This window comes from Lotus japonicus, chromosome 1 (assembly GCF_012489685.1).
Source record: "Lotus japonicus ecotype B-129 chromosome 1, LjGifu_v1.2".
Classification (NCBI taxonomy): domain Eukaryota; kingdom Viridiplantae; phylum Streptophyta; class Magnoliopsida; order Fabales; family Fabaceae; genus Lotus; species Lotus japonicus.
The window spans coordinates 103,643,428-103,660,065 of NC_080041.1; the positions used below are offsets into that span (position 1 = coordinate 103,643,428).

Here is a 16,638-nt window from a genome sequence, read left to right on the forward strand (position 1 = left end):
ACACTTCATCTAACAAAAGACTGTATTAATTTAAATGATATAATATGTTATAGAGTACACGACCAAACACTTTAATATTAATATATTTTACCATATTTTATCCTATCAGGTCTAATAATATCAAAATTTAAACTATACAACATATCAAACATATTCTTACGTATATCATTGTTTTATTTTTCTTGAAAGTGAAAGTTTTATTAGATGGAATGGTTGATGACACAAACATAATTCAACAAAGTAAGCATAATCCCCTCCAATAATACACAACAATACCTAAAAATCACATAGCTCTGGTGCGCCCAAATATATAACTTTAGAAATCAAGCACCTAATGAACACCTACCCTACAAAATGCAGGAAAACCGCAAGCGATATTGACAAGGTCCAAAATCGGATCAAGCACTATATGACCAATGAGAAGGAACATATGTCGAGGACCGAGATATGGGAAAGAAACGCCACATAACCCAACAAAAATAGAGCTCCTCTCGCAATTGGAGGGGACACGAATCAACACAGGACAACAACCTGAAAGCGAAAGCATAAAAACCTAAGGGGGTCAAACCCAACAACGACCCTGATCAGCACACGGTTGACTCGAAACTTCACCACCTTCATTGCTGACCTCGAGCAGCACTCCGGAGCTTAGAAACTATAACACCCAAAACAGAACCATGGCAACAAACAACACCACATCAGTTGCATCGTGTCTTCGGCCATAACTCCACATTGCAACACATCACAAACAGATATAGAAGAATCCCCAGATCTGTCGCCGACGCAAAAGTTGTAGAAAGGCGGAGGAGAATAAACAACATTCAGCACTCCGAGGGCACCAATTCAAAACGATATCTAGAGATGAAGTAGTTACCATCTATTACTTTATTGTGTTTCGTTGTCATGAGCTTCTAGAAACAATAGGTAATAACACATCTCCCAACAGTAATATTTGGTGTTGGATTTACCTCAGAAACTGATAGAGGAAGCCAAAACCGAAGCTCAAAGATGATCCAAATGAGATTATGCATCCTACCTTTTACCCAAAGATTAAAAGACCGATAGTAAACCAAGTTGCGGTACTAAAAGCTCTATGGAAGAACTAATGCCTCTAATGATTCGAAGGCTACACTTTGGAAGGTGAACCTTCGCTAGGTTCTGACCCGACATCTAGGAAAAGAGAAAGAGGCGCTAGAGCACTGGAATAAAGGTCGGCTGCTGCGAGGTTAGAACTTCACATAATACAGGGGAGTTGCAAATAGAGGCATAAAAAACAGTAACACCACCGCCACTCCGAGACAAGCCGCCCAGACCTACCGCTGCACGCCCAAGAACCACCGCCGACACCCACGAACAAGCCAGCCACCACCAGACCCAACAAAGTCAGATCTGAGCGAAAAAACGAAGCCAGATCCGTAAGGAACCACGCCCCCAACAAAGAAAGAGACTCCGGGCGGCAAGTATGGTGAAAAAAGGATAAAAAACGATGGGGGAGGCTCAAGGGAGGGGGCTGAGCTAGGTAAAGGAGAAAAGAGATCGAGGTAAGGAAAGGAAGGGGAGAAAACGAGAGGGATGGAACGAGAAGTTACTACGCGCCAGGAGAGGGAACGACCACCCACGCAGAGCCATTTGTTTGGTTGGTCATAGATAGGGTTTTGCTAGCCAGAAGAAGGAAGGTTATATCATTGTTTTATACAAATCGAGGTTCATAGAAAGGAAGTTCTCATCATTATTTTCTTGAGTAACACTTGGAACACATGTATGCATGGTGAAACCATTCAAATAATTATCTATAGGCTAGAAATATCAAAGATACAAATGACAATATATTGAATTTCTATGGTTATGGAATACTCAATTCTTGTTATGGAATCTACTACATCTTATTCTCCAGTTACTATTCATAAGAAACAACCTATGAGCTTCCGCCACCTGGCCTTTTTTTCTTACTTTTTTCTTTTTTTTTCTGGATTGTGGGAGACGACATCGTTTGGCTCTCCATCACTGTTTCTCTCCGTCTCCAAGCAACCCCAGCTGGCTGTGCGTGTTACCTCTCCCTTTCTACCCACTCTGTTGTACCTTCATCACCTTCTGTCAGCGCGCGTGCGTTCTTTGGCCTCATCTATTGCGTCATCGCCGCTGGTCGTTTCCGGAAAAGGTGGGAAAGAAGCTTCCCACGTTTCCGGTGGCTACTGTGAAAGAGATTGATGTTGCCCGCTTCCAGTTGGAGTTGCTTTTCACCAGTACTTTGCCCATCTAGATTAGATGTCATCTTTTCTTATGAGGACACATGCCATGCTTTTCCTTTTCCTTCTCCTCCAATTTGGCGGATTGGTCAACTACTTTACCCTCAAAGCTTGCTTTTCCGGATTTTCCGTAATCTTTCACCATCTCCGCTCTCCATGCTTTGTTCGTACGAGTAGGTGCTGTCAAGTCTTTGATGATGTCAAGTTTGGAGCTGAATTTGAAATTCAAATTGCAAGGGTATGGGCTTCAATGTGTTTCTTAAGTTTTGACTATAAATACTGGTGTTGGTTATTCACATTCCCATCCTACATTGCTTTAGATAGTGTTCATTCTTGCCTCAGAGGTGGAAGAGCCATAGCAACGAGCTCTGCACCCCTTCCCTGTCACGCTAAATGGTGTTCACCGACTCAGACCTTAGGGGTGCATTTGCAATTAGAGCCGAACGTCAACAACACTTGCTATTAGTTTGATCAGCTGCTCCTTTCTCACAACGAAGTTTATGGTAATTATCTTAATCATTTTCATTGATGCCATCATAAAAAGGAAAGAATGAGGCCAGTAGTGATGGTTCTCAATTTCTAGAAGAACAACTCAATGTTTTGTTAATCTTTTTATGCCAGAAAGAATTAGATGCTCTCTTAGCAACATAGAAGACCCTCAATTCATATTCCTTCTTATTTATCTATATTTGTTTTCACTCTTTCTAGAGAAGTGGAAGAGAAAATGTACTAAAGTTTGGAAATCAGAACTGTTGATGGTGTACAACAATGAGGTGTTGGAGCAACCAAGGAATTGTCACTACCTTGCCATCTTCAAGATGTAATTTTGGATGTGGGTGCATAAGAGCCCACGTGTTCTTCAGCTGGACGAAAGTCAGGTGGGTTGCTGAAGGAGTGTTTCCTCCATTTGATACTTCAGTATTGATGTGAGGTTCTTGGCCCTTCTATTTTTTTCTTTCTTACTCAATAATTTTCTGATCAGCTTTACCAAGATGTCTATGGTAATACTAAAGTTCCATAATCAAAGATATTTCAAGCTTGTGGAAAGTCTGTTGTAACCAAATTTAGTCTCATTATTTGCTGTAATCTGCATCATGATATAAATTATGATTGGAGTTTGCTTGGATTAAGAAACTTTTTCAGTTCAAAGCATGTAATCTATATGTTTGGTAGGTGGATCTGGGCAAAAAGAGACCCAATGACCGAATTTTTAATGTTATCTTTTTGAATTGATGTCCCTTTTTTGTGGGATTTGGTAGTTGGTTTGCATTGTTATCTTCAGTCCCTGATTTTTGATGAAGCTGTCATGTCCAATCTGATTTGAAGTAGGTTTGTAGATGGAGAGTTGTAGTGGGAAGGTTTCACATAAGCTCTCCTCTTATTTGCGTTTCTTCAGATCCATTTGGCTATAAATATTCACATCTCTTATCCCCATTCCCTCATTCCACCACTCTGTTTGAATTGTTTGTTATCAATTGTTGAGAGAGCTAGCCCTATTACTTTATTAGTTATTTTATCTGGACTCCGTATGCTGAATAACTTCCCATATCATTTTTGCGCATATGTGGCTTATCTATCTTTTTTGTGTGTGTTAGCACCTGCCTTCTTTGGTTAAATTTTGCATGTTTTCCATTTTGATATGATGGTGTTTTCGTATCTGTCTATTGGATACAGTTTTATGTTGCTGTGGTGGTGCTTATGGAGCATTTCAAAATTGTAAGCTTTTTCTGTTTCCTTCATCTTTATTATCTCTGACCTTTGTGTGTATTAGACATATCCAGCTGCCCAATCAAACACAATTATGAAGACTTATTATTTCTTTCCAAGAATATGAATATATTTGTTGCAATACCATTATTGTCATTAAGTTTTTTGTTTCCTTCCAAAGATAGATTTGTTTACCTTGCTTTGTTATGTGTCTAGGTTCATTACATAAGTGCTGCTGCTGCAACTTTTTTATTGTATCAGAAAGAATAAGAAAAAAGGTGTTCACGTTTAATCATATTCTTCTTCTTTCCTATCTCTGTTTCTTTAACTTAATTGGTACCTTTAATGTAGCATTTATCCATTTCATTTACAACAATATACCTTGGTTTTCAAGTTATAATGTTATGTTACCTTACTTTTATTTTTGAAGTTAGAGATATCTACCAAGTCCAGTCCAAATTCCAGCCTACCTCAAATTCTCCCTTAATCTCATTTTTATACCCTTTCTCACACTATCTCCAGCCCAAATGTGTTCCCCACTACCTCTGCCAGCTAGGCAGTTAATTAGTCTCTTTGTAGTTGCACTTTACTTTTCCTTCCTTTCTAAATTAAGTTCACTGCTATACTATAATATGTTAATGTTCTATTGCTGCTTCCAAATACATGAATATGTTGTCGACTGCGAGTGTACCAAAATCTGCAGCAGTTATTGGTGATCAGGGATCAAGAGAAAGTGAGTGAAGCATTTGTATGTGTTGTTGCACATGTGTATAGTATATAGACAATTATAGAAAGGGAATTATGAGAGGTAACTTTCTGATGCAGAGAAGTTGTTTCTTTTGTATAGATGCAACAAGTGTGAAAGAAGTTCAATTTTTGATTTACAATTTTATGCCAATCAAGTGGATATATGAATTCATAGCTATAGCATAAGCAAAAAATTGGGTTATACAGATGTTCTTGGGTTATACAGTATTTTATAGCAATAGAACAAATTGTTTGCTTCATTTCTTGCCCATGTAGATCATATTAAAATCCAGAATACATTTACATGTCTTCCTCATTATTGAAGTGTTATTTACTTGAGAAGTGAGGATGATAGGTGTAAACATGTGAATATAAAGTTAGTTAGGTAAAGGATAACTACTTACCAGTCCAGGGCATAAGGAAGGAGGATTGAGGATTTAAACAGATAATATAACACATTTGTGTCTCCTTAAAACCATACTGTAAGCTGTCTACCATAGCACCCAACTGGTTCTTTTTCTTCTATAAGGTTATCAAATCTGGGTGATAAAACTAGAATTCAATAGAGTTAGCAATTTGTCTTGAAAGTGTATCTTTGTGTATGCTAAACTTAATCCATCATTTTCCTATATAATAATATAACAGATTTTGCTATTATCAGATCTCTCATCCCATCCCTAGAAAACAATGAAAATGAACTTCAAACCATCTATTCCTCCATTTCTCGAAAGTAATTCTTTGTTATGTATTATTTCTGTTATGTGGTTGTGCGTATGGTCCACTACTTTTCTTCTTTCTTGGACTGTTTTGTTGATATATAAGTCATAATGCTAATATGCACGTTATTGTAAAAATTGAAGATGCAGATTTCATATCAAATCTTCATTCAATACTTTCAGTTTCACATGGGGTTAGTTCCTTGCTATCTTATTATGTATTGTTGATGTATATGTTCATATCTTCCGGACAAGATGTTGACTTTTATATTATCTTGGTAATCAATTGATAGACATGTTACGACTAAAAACTCAGCCTTTCTTTAGAGAAAGATTTGTGCTTAGCATATTAATAATGTGATAGTGCTTATGTTTTTTACAAGCTTATATTTTTTGTATTTTTTTGTATTTTTTTCACTATCATCTATTATAAAAGATTGCTGAAGCCTCCAATTGAGCTGAATTTCACTGTTCATAAGAGTCATTTTTTATTCCCGATATACTCACTTTTGGCCTAGGTCTTTTCTTTTTTTATCTCTAGAGAGAGGGGGTGAGTCTGTGAGAGGCTTGGCTCAACGACAATGACTAGCCAAGAGAGAGTTATGTGAGCCTTCTATTGTTAGCGTATTTCGTCATCTTCCGTACTAAACCAGGTACGATTCACCTTTTACGTCGTGTCCCAAGGATTTTCAGAAAGCAAAATCTTTGTCGCGCTTCTTCTCCTTCAACTGGTCCTTATTGATGCTAAGATTATTTCTCTCTTTTTATAATTCAATTTTTATGTCATGAGCATTAACATGTATGCCTTAGATGATATCTAACCATGTATTGAATTTTAGGTTCATCTTATTTTAAGGGCGCTTCACATAATTTTTAAGGTGCTTCACATGTTTTTTAGGTTCATCATACTTGGTGTGGACCTACTTCTGACCATTATATACTTTCTGATTTCGATACTCTTTTTTTATGATAATTAAACACAAAAGAAGAGATAATGAGAGGGAAGACTCAGATGAAGCGCAGCTGGCCGATGACCTTCTCAAAGACATGTAATGGGCTACTGAAGAAAAGGCATTAAGCTATCAGTTCCCAGAGTGTGATAAGCTTTGCAACGCCCATAACTCCAGGCAAGGTAATCATTGTTTTTGTACTTGAAAACTAATCATAGTACAATTAGAAGTTGATCACTGATAATTGGCCTCATCTAAGATTGTGTTGTCCTCTATTTTGACACTTTTCAGGCTATTGATGCTGTTGATATTGGAAAAGTTGTGGCTTCTGGGAATCTCAAGTTTGAGAAAGATGATTTGGTTATGGAAGTCTTCAGATAAGAGTAAGATTGCATACATATGTACTAGAATACTGAGGAGAAGAAGATGTAATAAAGACATTTTGCAAGTAGACCAGAAAGTAGATCTAATAAAGGCAAAAGGGGCCAAGCTTTCCTCGGATCATGGTCATTCATAGAAGATACTGATTGTTATAGGTTTGGGCTCTTGGAGATAAAAATACCTGCTTCTGAACCCTTATGCCAACTGATGCTTCAAGTTGGTGATCTCGATGTTGCCATTGCCTTTTATCAAAAAGTTATTGTATCTATTGCAACTTAGTTATAGTTATTTAATTGATTTGTTAGGTTTACATCTTCAATATTCATCATCGAACTGTTCCACAAAATCCATAAATTATTTCTTCAATTCTGGTTTTTTATGAGCAGTAGATCATGAAAATATTGTACTAATTTCGGTTCTCTAAGCTGCTTTTATTTTTAAATTTATTTGTTATAATTATTTGTCAAAAAGTTAAATGTGATTTTTTCATCTATTTTAGTTTGTTCTCTTTAAATTTGACAAATTTACATAAATAAATCTTTGGGTAGAATTATATAGGTGGACTTCTGGATCTACAGGTTTTCAAAATGTAGTTTATATGATTGACTTCATGTTGTTCATAAGGCAACCAATGTCGTTTATTTGAACAATTTATTCGTACTATTATAGTTATTACTATGATTAATTTAACCCTATATATATTTGTAAAAATAACAATTGATAAAAGTATGATGTGTAAACCTATTATTGATTACTAATTATGTTCTTACAATTTATATAATTAATTTATAAGGTTAGTGGTTAAATTATTCCATGATTTTGTAAGTGTGTTTAATTTTAATCATTCGAAGGAAAAATGACGGTTAGTAGCGGTCGAAAACAACTAATAATTATAAAAATAACTGTCACTATACATTATTTGCTTGCCATTTATATGCAAGATGGTGCCTAACAACACACACAGAGCGTGAAGCACAGTTCATATTGGAAAGCTATTCAATTAATGTCCACACTGAATATGACATGAAAAACATCAATAAAAAATAATTACGATCAGTAAATACATCATTGTATTATTTCATATATATCAATACTCATCTATACTCAATTATAATGATTAGTAGTTGATTCGGATTAAAATTCCCCGTGCATCGCACGGGTCAGCGGGCTAAATACTAGTACTTACTTAACAGAGTTGTTCTCAAGAATTTATCACTTAAATAAAAAATTGCTATTTGAAAAGAAAAAAAACTAATCGCCTAGCATCTCATTACACTGCCGAGAATAAGAAAGTGAAAATTTTAAAAACTTAAAAACGTTAAAATCGGAACAAAAACAAGAACAACTTCCACCCCAAAACGTAAGAACAATTACACAAATATGTTTCTTATGTTAGAATTAATGTACAATAAATTCTTGTAATTTATAAACCATTTCTTTATTCAAATTCTTGAAATACATAAAGGGTGAACATATAACCATTTCCAAAGGTGAAAGCATATGTGCCGTCTTTTGCCAAAAGGAGAAGAGAAGGAAATTGGCATTTTGCTTCTGTATACTTTACTAGCTAGTGCTTATATATAGATAGACATGCTATTTGTATTAGACATTCATTAGATATATTAATTAGTACTGAAGATTTTTAATTATGATATAGTTTACAGTAGCTTAAAATCATAACTAGTCGATATGTCTAAAGGATATGTTTGTACAAATAGTGTGTCTATCCCATCTTTTACACATGATTAATTGACTTTGTCGTGAAGAAAGCATGCGTCATGCGATAAAAAAACCTTGTGAGTGTGTCAGCTGAGCCAAAAGCCTCACCTTACCCCTATGCATATCTCTCTGCAAAAGATATATATGTGGCCCTGCTTGTGGCTCAGTGGGGGTGTTTTTAAAAGATATAATTGGTCCCTCATCACCTACATGTGTAGCTATCCTTTCTCCAAAGTAGCTATCATACACACATACAATTAATCATGCATGACAATGCTCTTGGACTAGACACCACAACTTTTTGAGTCTCACTGTTAGTTATTATCTAAAGTGGATTTTCTCTGTTTGTCTTCTCAATCCTCCTCCATGTGATCATATGCCCTCGCGTGATTCAATTTGTTTTATCTCCATTTTTTTCTTTTACCTCTCCTTTTTATTGAGCGCAGCAATTCTATGGGCCCCTTTTTTTTATACATCGGAAAACTACCAACAACAAAGACAACTAAGGAATATAAAGCAAGTCCTTCAACAAAATGTACTCCACATTAGGATCAGGGGAGTCAAGGGTCCACGCTCCAGACGTCCGAGCAACTGCACCCTTCCTAGCCAAGTAGTCAACTACGCCATTACACTCGCGAGGAATACAATTAAGCTTCACTTCCCACGCAGATCGACCTCAACATGTGATGGATGCAACATGATTTTATTATTGACGCGCGTTTAGTATATATATAATTTATTATAATTAATTTATGAATAAATTTAATTTGTGAACCAAATTTATTTTATCAACAATAGATAAAAACAAGTAGTTATTTTAGACAAAAATCTAATGCCCCTATATTTCAAAATGGATTTAGCTTTTAGTCATTTTAGACCAAGTAATTACAATCATTGACTAATTTATAAATTAATTTTTAAAATTTAAATAACATGCCAATGTTTTTGTACATTTTTTTGAAAACCAGTATTAATTTTATTCTAAGATTTCTGAGAATATCTCTCTCGATATAAATTAAAATACAAACAACGTTCCACCCTCCATATAAAATACTAACCCACATATATGTAAGCACTAAGCACTTAGATTACAATATCAATTATCAACCCTTAATCGATAGACCCTTAACTTATCAATTAAAGGTGGTGGTGACTTACTTTAATCTTTAATATGACCACTTCATTTTAAAGGAATTAAATTTGTCTAAAAAATCAGTTTTAACTACTATGGATTAAGAAAAATTTGGTTCACGTATTAAAAATGTATTTTTTACAAATTATTTTTATCACATAATAAGTATATATATTGTAAATAACATATACTAAATGTAAACCTTTTTTTTTACAGCAAAAGATCGATATAGTAAATATCATGAGAGCAACTCTTTCACAAAAAGGACAAATCAACAAAATCCCACAAAACAAAACCACCCTAAAGACCACACCTAGGGAACGTGTCTCGTTAAAATCTTTAAAGGAAAACATCATTGTGATAGATACCTAATGAAGGAAAAAAAGTACATCATCCCTTAGAAGTGCATTGAGTAACTCTAGGAAAAAAAAGTAACAAATACAATAAAACATGAACAACTCAAATCTAACCAAAATAAGCCAACTAAAAATAACCCTAAATGCAACAGTGAAACAAACAAGACGAGAGGAAAACAACCCAAACTACAAAGAACTAAAGCCTCAAAGGGACCCATATAATTGGTGGATACGCACACAACCCTCAATGGCCTCCTCATTAGAACATTCTCAAAAAAGACTCAACTCTTTACCAACCGTTCACATCTCACGTGCGCGCTCATAAACACAATCCTGTACTGAGAAAACGACACATCAACAGGATCCACCCTACTAGACGCAGTGTAAGATACACCTGATGCCTCTACGACATCAGAACCAACAACCTGAAACCCTTGTTTTTTCCTTCCTCTCTTAGTGACTTTCTTAGGTTGACCTCTTTTTCTCCCAACATAAAAACCTGGGCCCTTAACGTACTCCTTCTCTACAAAAGGACAACAAGATAAATGCTCAAATCGAGAGAAAATCACATCGAGGGAACATCATGGCCTGACACTAGACGTTGATTGAGTGCAATCCCCAGACCATCTTACTACCTCATAAGCAACATGACCATGACCCAACTCATGGTCTACACCAACAACTAAACCACCACTCAACCCTGTATCTGATGGACACTCAATCTCCATAAAGGAGCCATCACCAATAAAATCACCTTGGAGAGAGAAAACCTCATGACTCTCGAATGAAACATAGTCTCTCCGGTCCTAGTCTCAAAATCTTCAGCACGACATAGGTAGTCAAACCCCCATAATGTAGTCCAATCCATTACATCCAACACAACTAAAAATTAGGCCCCACAAAAAACTTTATCTCACCATCAATGATATACTAATACGAATCACCAACACCTCAAACCAAACACAAATAAATCAGAGCCTTCTCAAACAAGGCCAAATATGACGAGCCCTCATCCTTATTCCTCGAAGAGCCACCACCAGCGTCAGGCAAAGATACCATCACATTATTAGGAACTTCGAAAAACCATGCACTAACTCAAGTTTATGGGCCAAAGAAATGCATCCGGAACCTGCTCCTCTAGAACCAAGACCTAATCACTGAAAACACAACCATTTCTCCTTCAGGACCCGAAGAAGAAGGAAAACCAAAACAAGTCGGCTCCCCACAGAAAGAGTCTAACACAATCTTCATAGTTTCATCAACAATCCCAATTCTGTCGCAACCAGAGTTGACTCACTCTCCATCTCCATCCAGTAGGAATGACTTTACGCTGCCCTTTGAAAGCAAAATGAGTCATAGACACAGAGATACGAGCACCACCTATTTTTTCTTTCAAAAAAAGGAGCACCACCTAGGCACTTTCCATGAACAGCCGAAAGAGAGCTTCCAAAGCAGAATTCGAATTTGAAAACTGCACGAAACCAAACCTTGACTTTCGGCCACGCTTTGGCCGCTGTTGAACAAAAACAGACATTAGTCTACTATAAGGACAAAACAAATATCTTACCTGATTATATATATGTCACCATCGTCGAGATGCCATGAAGGAACAATGTGGAAGAACGTCGACAATCGTCATCGTGCCGATGTTGTTTGGCTCCACCACCATCAGAAACTTCCACCTCCATGCCGTTGAAACCTCCAACAACCCCAGTGTTAGCCTCACTCCCAGTACCCAAACCAGAGGAGTTCTCATCATACCCCACCAACCCATCAACACCCAAGGAAACCATCACGACTGGAACAACAAGAAACCAACGGCTAACAAGGACGAAATAGAGCAAAAAAGAAACCACGAACGCAAGAAAGCAACCAACAACGTCAGCCACAAACAACAACACGCTAGGAAAAGGAACGAGCAGGACCGAAACAAGGATAAACAAGGCCCTCAGAGTCGAAATTCCCAAACAAAATCGTGTCGTAGACCTTAACCCAAAACAGGGGCAAACATAGTCAAGAACACACCAGAATGGAAAAACCCAAACAAGAACCACACCGACACACAACAGAGATGATGAAACACTGCCAAACCATGCAGAGGAAGCGGCAGCCACACCCTGCGAAGGAGCGTTTACAAAGAGGTTACAAGCTCTTTACTAAGTCTAAATGTTAGTAGTAAAAATATGGTCCGTCAGTTGATCAATTTACATAAATTGCCCTCCAAAGCATGGTAACTTAAAACAACATTAAGTGAATCCTAATTAGAAACCTGCTAATTAATGAGGTTATAATTCTGCATGCTATTTGTCTCTCACAGTGCATTTGATGCCCTCTCATCTTGACCTTTTTAAGTTTTGCTATAAGGAAAATGTTTTCCTTAATGCTGTTATGGTTTGGCTTCTATAGAACCCCCATGTGATGTGCTCAGTCGCGAAACCTTTTGTGGTTGCCGATAAAGTGTGTATAGCTGCTTTCCGAAGTGTGTAACAATGGTCCCCTTTTGAGATTATTAATTAACTGAGTTCATTTAATTTAGCCTTTTCCTACCAATTAATATAAGTATCATTGAATACATAACACCCAAACATATGATTATATCTTGCAAAAGGTCATTGGATAGTTTGCATAGGATAGTAAGTTAAAACTTCATTGTCATCATTATGGTCAATTCTATGGAAGAACGTGCAGAAAATTGGTCCAACTATAAATCATGCATATAAACTAATTTGTAGTGAAAGAAACTCTTTCTAAATCAGCTTTTTCTTAAATCATAGTAGACAAAATCCATCATTACAATTTTGGTATTATATAATATATATATATATATATATATATATATATATATATTCACAAGTAGTATCTATGAGACACTAATTATCTTGAGGCTTGAAGATAACATTAAGTTTTTAGATCTCTAACAATAAAATATTCTTCATAAACACTATTTAAAAATTAAACTCTCAATTAAATACTTAAAAATAAACTATATCTTTTTTTTGAAATCTAAAAATAAACTATATCGACCAAAGGTATTGTTGGTAAAACCCATGATTACATAAACTAAATTGAAATCCAACCAAAATGATGATATATATATATATATATATATATATATAATACATATATTAAGATCAATTGTAACATACATCAATCAATCTTTGTCAAAGTTGTTTAATTTTCCACATATCTTGGCACATAAGGTTGTGAGAACTAAATGACAGAATATAACAACCATATATATTTGAGTTTTCTATTTGTTGTATTATTGGCTCCTTAGAGGTGTTCCCTTGGCTTTGTAAATATTGTACTCTTTTTTCTTACTAGGTTTTTCCAATGAAGTTTTACTAGCAAAGTTTTAATAAGGCTTTATTTTCAAAGTCTTGCTTCAAAGGTAGTTCCCCTTAGATTTATTTCTTATGTAAATTTCTTTTTACTGTTCCTCTCTCTTCTTGTATTAGGTTGAAGTACCATTTGTAATTCATTTCATTATATGCTTTTATCTTATAAAAAAAATAACAACCATATATAATATAATTAGGGTAATAAAGCAAATGATTGCTCATTATGCCTGAATATAAATGATAAGATGTAGACTACCATATTAGCTTGACCAATAGGGGATATGTGCCACGTGGTCCACCCATGCGCCATTGCTTTATCTTTCAGTGTTGGCGTGGTTTGATTCAATTCCAGCATCTTCTCCTTTTTCCAAGCTCCGGTTCAACTTCTTCACCAAGTTCTTTACTCTGCAAATATATCAAGGCCAAACCAAGCTTGGAAAAATGTTCAAATTTTGTTCTACCTTGGTATCCAAAAACACAGTGCAAATTCCATCCTTCTTTCTGCCTTAAGGTGAATATATGGTATCATATATATAGCTCTTCCATGTCATGGGTTTACCAAATATATTATCTTCTCAACTATAATTAACTAGGGTTTGTATTTGTATGTGTTCACTTTTAATTACATATTTCAGTTGTAAACTTACTCCACTTATATGAATTATTGTTAAATAGTAGCATTTTGCCTTCCATTTCATTTTTTATTTTTTTTAATCCTTTCAAAATCAAGTTCAGTTTCTCCCCATAGACTATTTAATTTAAAAAAAAAATTTCTATTTAGATCAATTTTAGTTATTGATTACGAGAAAAACAATAGTTATAGTTATGCAGAAGGGGCTACAGACAACCTCTGCAGTAAAGAATTCTTCAAAATCAAAATTCACTTAATTATATGATATTATGTAATAGTTTCATTTGTTCCACTTTCCAAGGCAATATATGAACTATGAATTTTATTCCAGTTTTAAATTTCAACATATTTCATGAATTAAGAAGCAGATTTTCCACCTAATTCCTAATATATTCATGACACTGATTTCTTTTGCAGATATCTAGACACAACCAGCAATCCAAAAAGCTTAAAAAGAATTCACCAGTTTCATTGCTGATGATGGAGCAGAAACTTAACCATCCAACAAAAGTGGAAGGACAAAATTCTGCACCACCAAACAATCAACAATGAGAGACACACAAGATGATTATAAGATCCCAAAAGAAGCAGATAATATTCCACTGAAACTGGAGGGTCATTCAAGTGATGATCATGAAAAACCAAAGCCTCCATCAGCATCAACATCACCAGCACAATGGTCAAGGCTTAAGGATCCAAGGATTGTTAGAGTTTCCAGAGCCTTTGGAGGAAAAGACAGGCACAGCAAGGTTTGCACAATAAGAGGGTTAAGAGACAGGCGGGTGAGGCTATCAGTGCCAACAGCTATTCAATTATATGACCTTCAAGACAGGCTAGGGCTCAACCAACCAAGCAAGGTTGTTGATTGGTTGCTCAATGTAGCTAAGCATGAAATTGATGAACTCCCACCACTCCCAAATTTTCCACAACCAGGCAACTTCACTTTTAGTGGCTATCCATCTTCTCTTATTACTCCTCATCATCATGAAGCTAACACCGCATCTCAGAGTAATGAACAACTACAGTTTCATGAACGGGAAGGAACATCTGTCAGAGGCCAAAAAATGAGTAAGGAACAACTTTTCAACATCAATAGAAGTGGGAATGTTGACCAGTGGGAAGGTTCAAGCCAAAATTCTATGTGGAAATTGAAGGCTAAAGAAGTTTCAGAAGAATTGGTCACTGATAAAGAAAATTGGATGAATAAGCAAGGAAGCAACAACAATGAAGGTGGTAGTGCACATGTTTTACCAAATAATTTACAAAGAGCCAATCATTATCCTTCATTCCTTGGCTTGTTGAATAATATGCCACTTGGCTATGCCTATAACCAATGGGAGAATTCAGGTGGTGTTAATTCTCAACTGGGAGGAAACCATGGATTTTCAAACCAAACAAACATTAGTGTTGTGCCTTTCCCATCAACATTGGCTTTGTCAACTGGGAATTCTCAAATTTCACAGTCCTATATTCCTTCACATGTTACAGCAATGGATGTGGATCAAAGGCAAATCAACCACTATCAGATGTTAAGTTTGAGTTCTCAAAATCTGTTAGTGAATAATTCTCTCAATCCATCTTTCAGCTTGGCTATGATGACTCCTAGGCTTCTCCATTCTCCCAACAGCAATGAAAACCCATCATCATCACATAGAGACCAAGATTTCACTTCCAAGTAACAAAGGTTATCTAAATTCTAGCTCTTCTAGATGAGAACGTTTTTCCTTGATTTAGTTACTAGATAATCCACTTTATGGCGGGATTTGAATAAATATTTTGTTTGAGAATGCATATGTTTTGATTTAGCTACTGTTTTCTCTTGCTATTATAGGTTGCCCTTGAATTTCCCTTTAGTTTGAATACATATTCCATATGCAGTGAATGGCTTTCTAATCGTAGGAAGATTCTGCTCTCCTATATGTAATAACTTCGACATATGTAGATCTGTTTACTCTCATGCAATGAAATTTTTTCAATCAGTTTAGGGCTGTGTTGATCTTCTTTGAATCAAGAAAAATATGATTCACGAGTTAAAATGACGTCTCTAGAAATTAATTGCATCTTTAGAAATTAATTTTAGTATAGAATGAGCATAATGTAAATAACATATACTAAAGGTTAGTAGTAAAAATATGGTTTTTACCATAAAATTATCCTTAATTTAAAAGGCGCCTATTTAGAGAGATAAGAACATAAAAGAGAGAAATAAGAGATATAATTGATAAGAAGAGATAAAAGCAAAATTGAGAAATAAGAAGAGATATTGTTGGGAAGAATTACGGCGAGGACCCATTGGGCAAGGCCAAGGGAAAACACTAAGGAGATATTGGACACCACATCTTAACCCAAAATCTTAAGACATTAGGTTTATGGTTCATCTCCTTATAAACTCTCCCTCTTGCCCTAATTTCTCCAATGTGGGACTCGACTCTAACACTTGATTCCGAGCGATATAATAAGAAAACTTAATGGAAAGGAGAAAGACAAATGAGGCGTAAATAAATCAAAACTGCTTTAATCAAGTGCTTTCTGCTTTGTGTGACGTACTATTGTTTCATTCTTCAATCTTTGTTTGTATGAAATACAGCAAAAAGAAAAGACCTATCTAGTTTCTTCCTCATGCATGCGCATCAACCATGGATTGGTCTTTCATCAAAACCGTGAAACTGTCACTGTCCTTCTCAGTCACTAAAAGGTACATGAAAATAACAG

General features: G+C 35.6%; 1 protein-coding gene and 1 long non-coding RNA gene across 3 annotated transcripts; both read left to right on the forward strand.

Annotated features, from left to right (window-relative positions):
- Nucleotides 1-2,565: 2,565 nt before the first annotated feature.
- Nucleotides 2,566-7,093, forward strand: LOC130728618 (uncharacterized). Its single transcript, XR_009015718.1, has 3 exons — nucleotides 2,566-2,749; nucleotides 2,955-6,548; nucleotides 6,658-7,093. It is a non-coding gene; the product is annotated as an uncharacterized LOC130728618 (long non-coding RNA).
- A 6,502-nt stretch (nucleotides 7,094-13,595) lies between these two features.
- On the forward strand, nucleotides 13,596-15,905 carry LOC130728619 (transcription factor TCP17-like). Of its 2 annotated transcripts, none has more exons than XM_057580133.1 (2): nucleotides 13,596-13,817; nucleotides 14,344-15,905. In XM_057580133.1, the coding sequence occupies exon 2, from the start codon at nucleotides 14,475-14,477 to the stop codon at nucleotides 15,603-15,605; it is 1,131 nt and encodes a 376-aa protein (XP_057436116.1). In that variant the 5' UTR covers nucleotides 13,596-13,817; nucleotides 14,344-14,474; the 3' UTR covers nucleotides 15,606-15,905. The 2 variants fall into 2 exon arrangements, with proteins under 2 accessions (XP_057436116.1, XP_057436115.1); XM_057580132.1 differs by having other exon boundaries at nucleotides 13,596-13,806.
- Nucleotides 15,906-16,638: the final 733 nt, after the last annotated feature.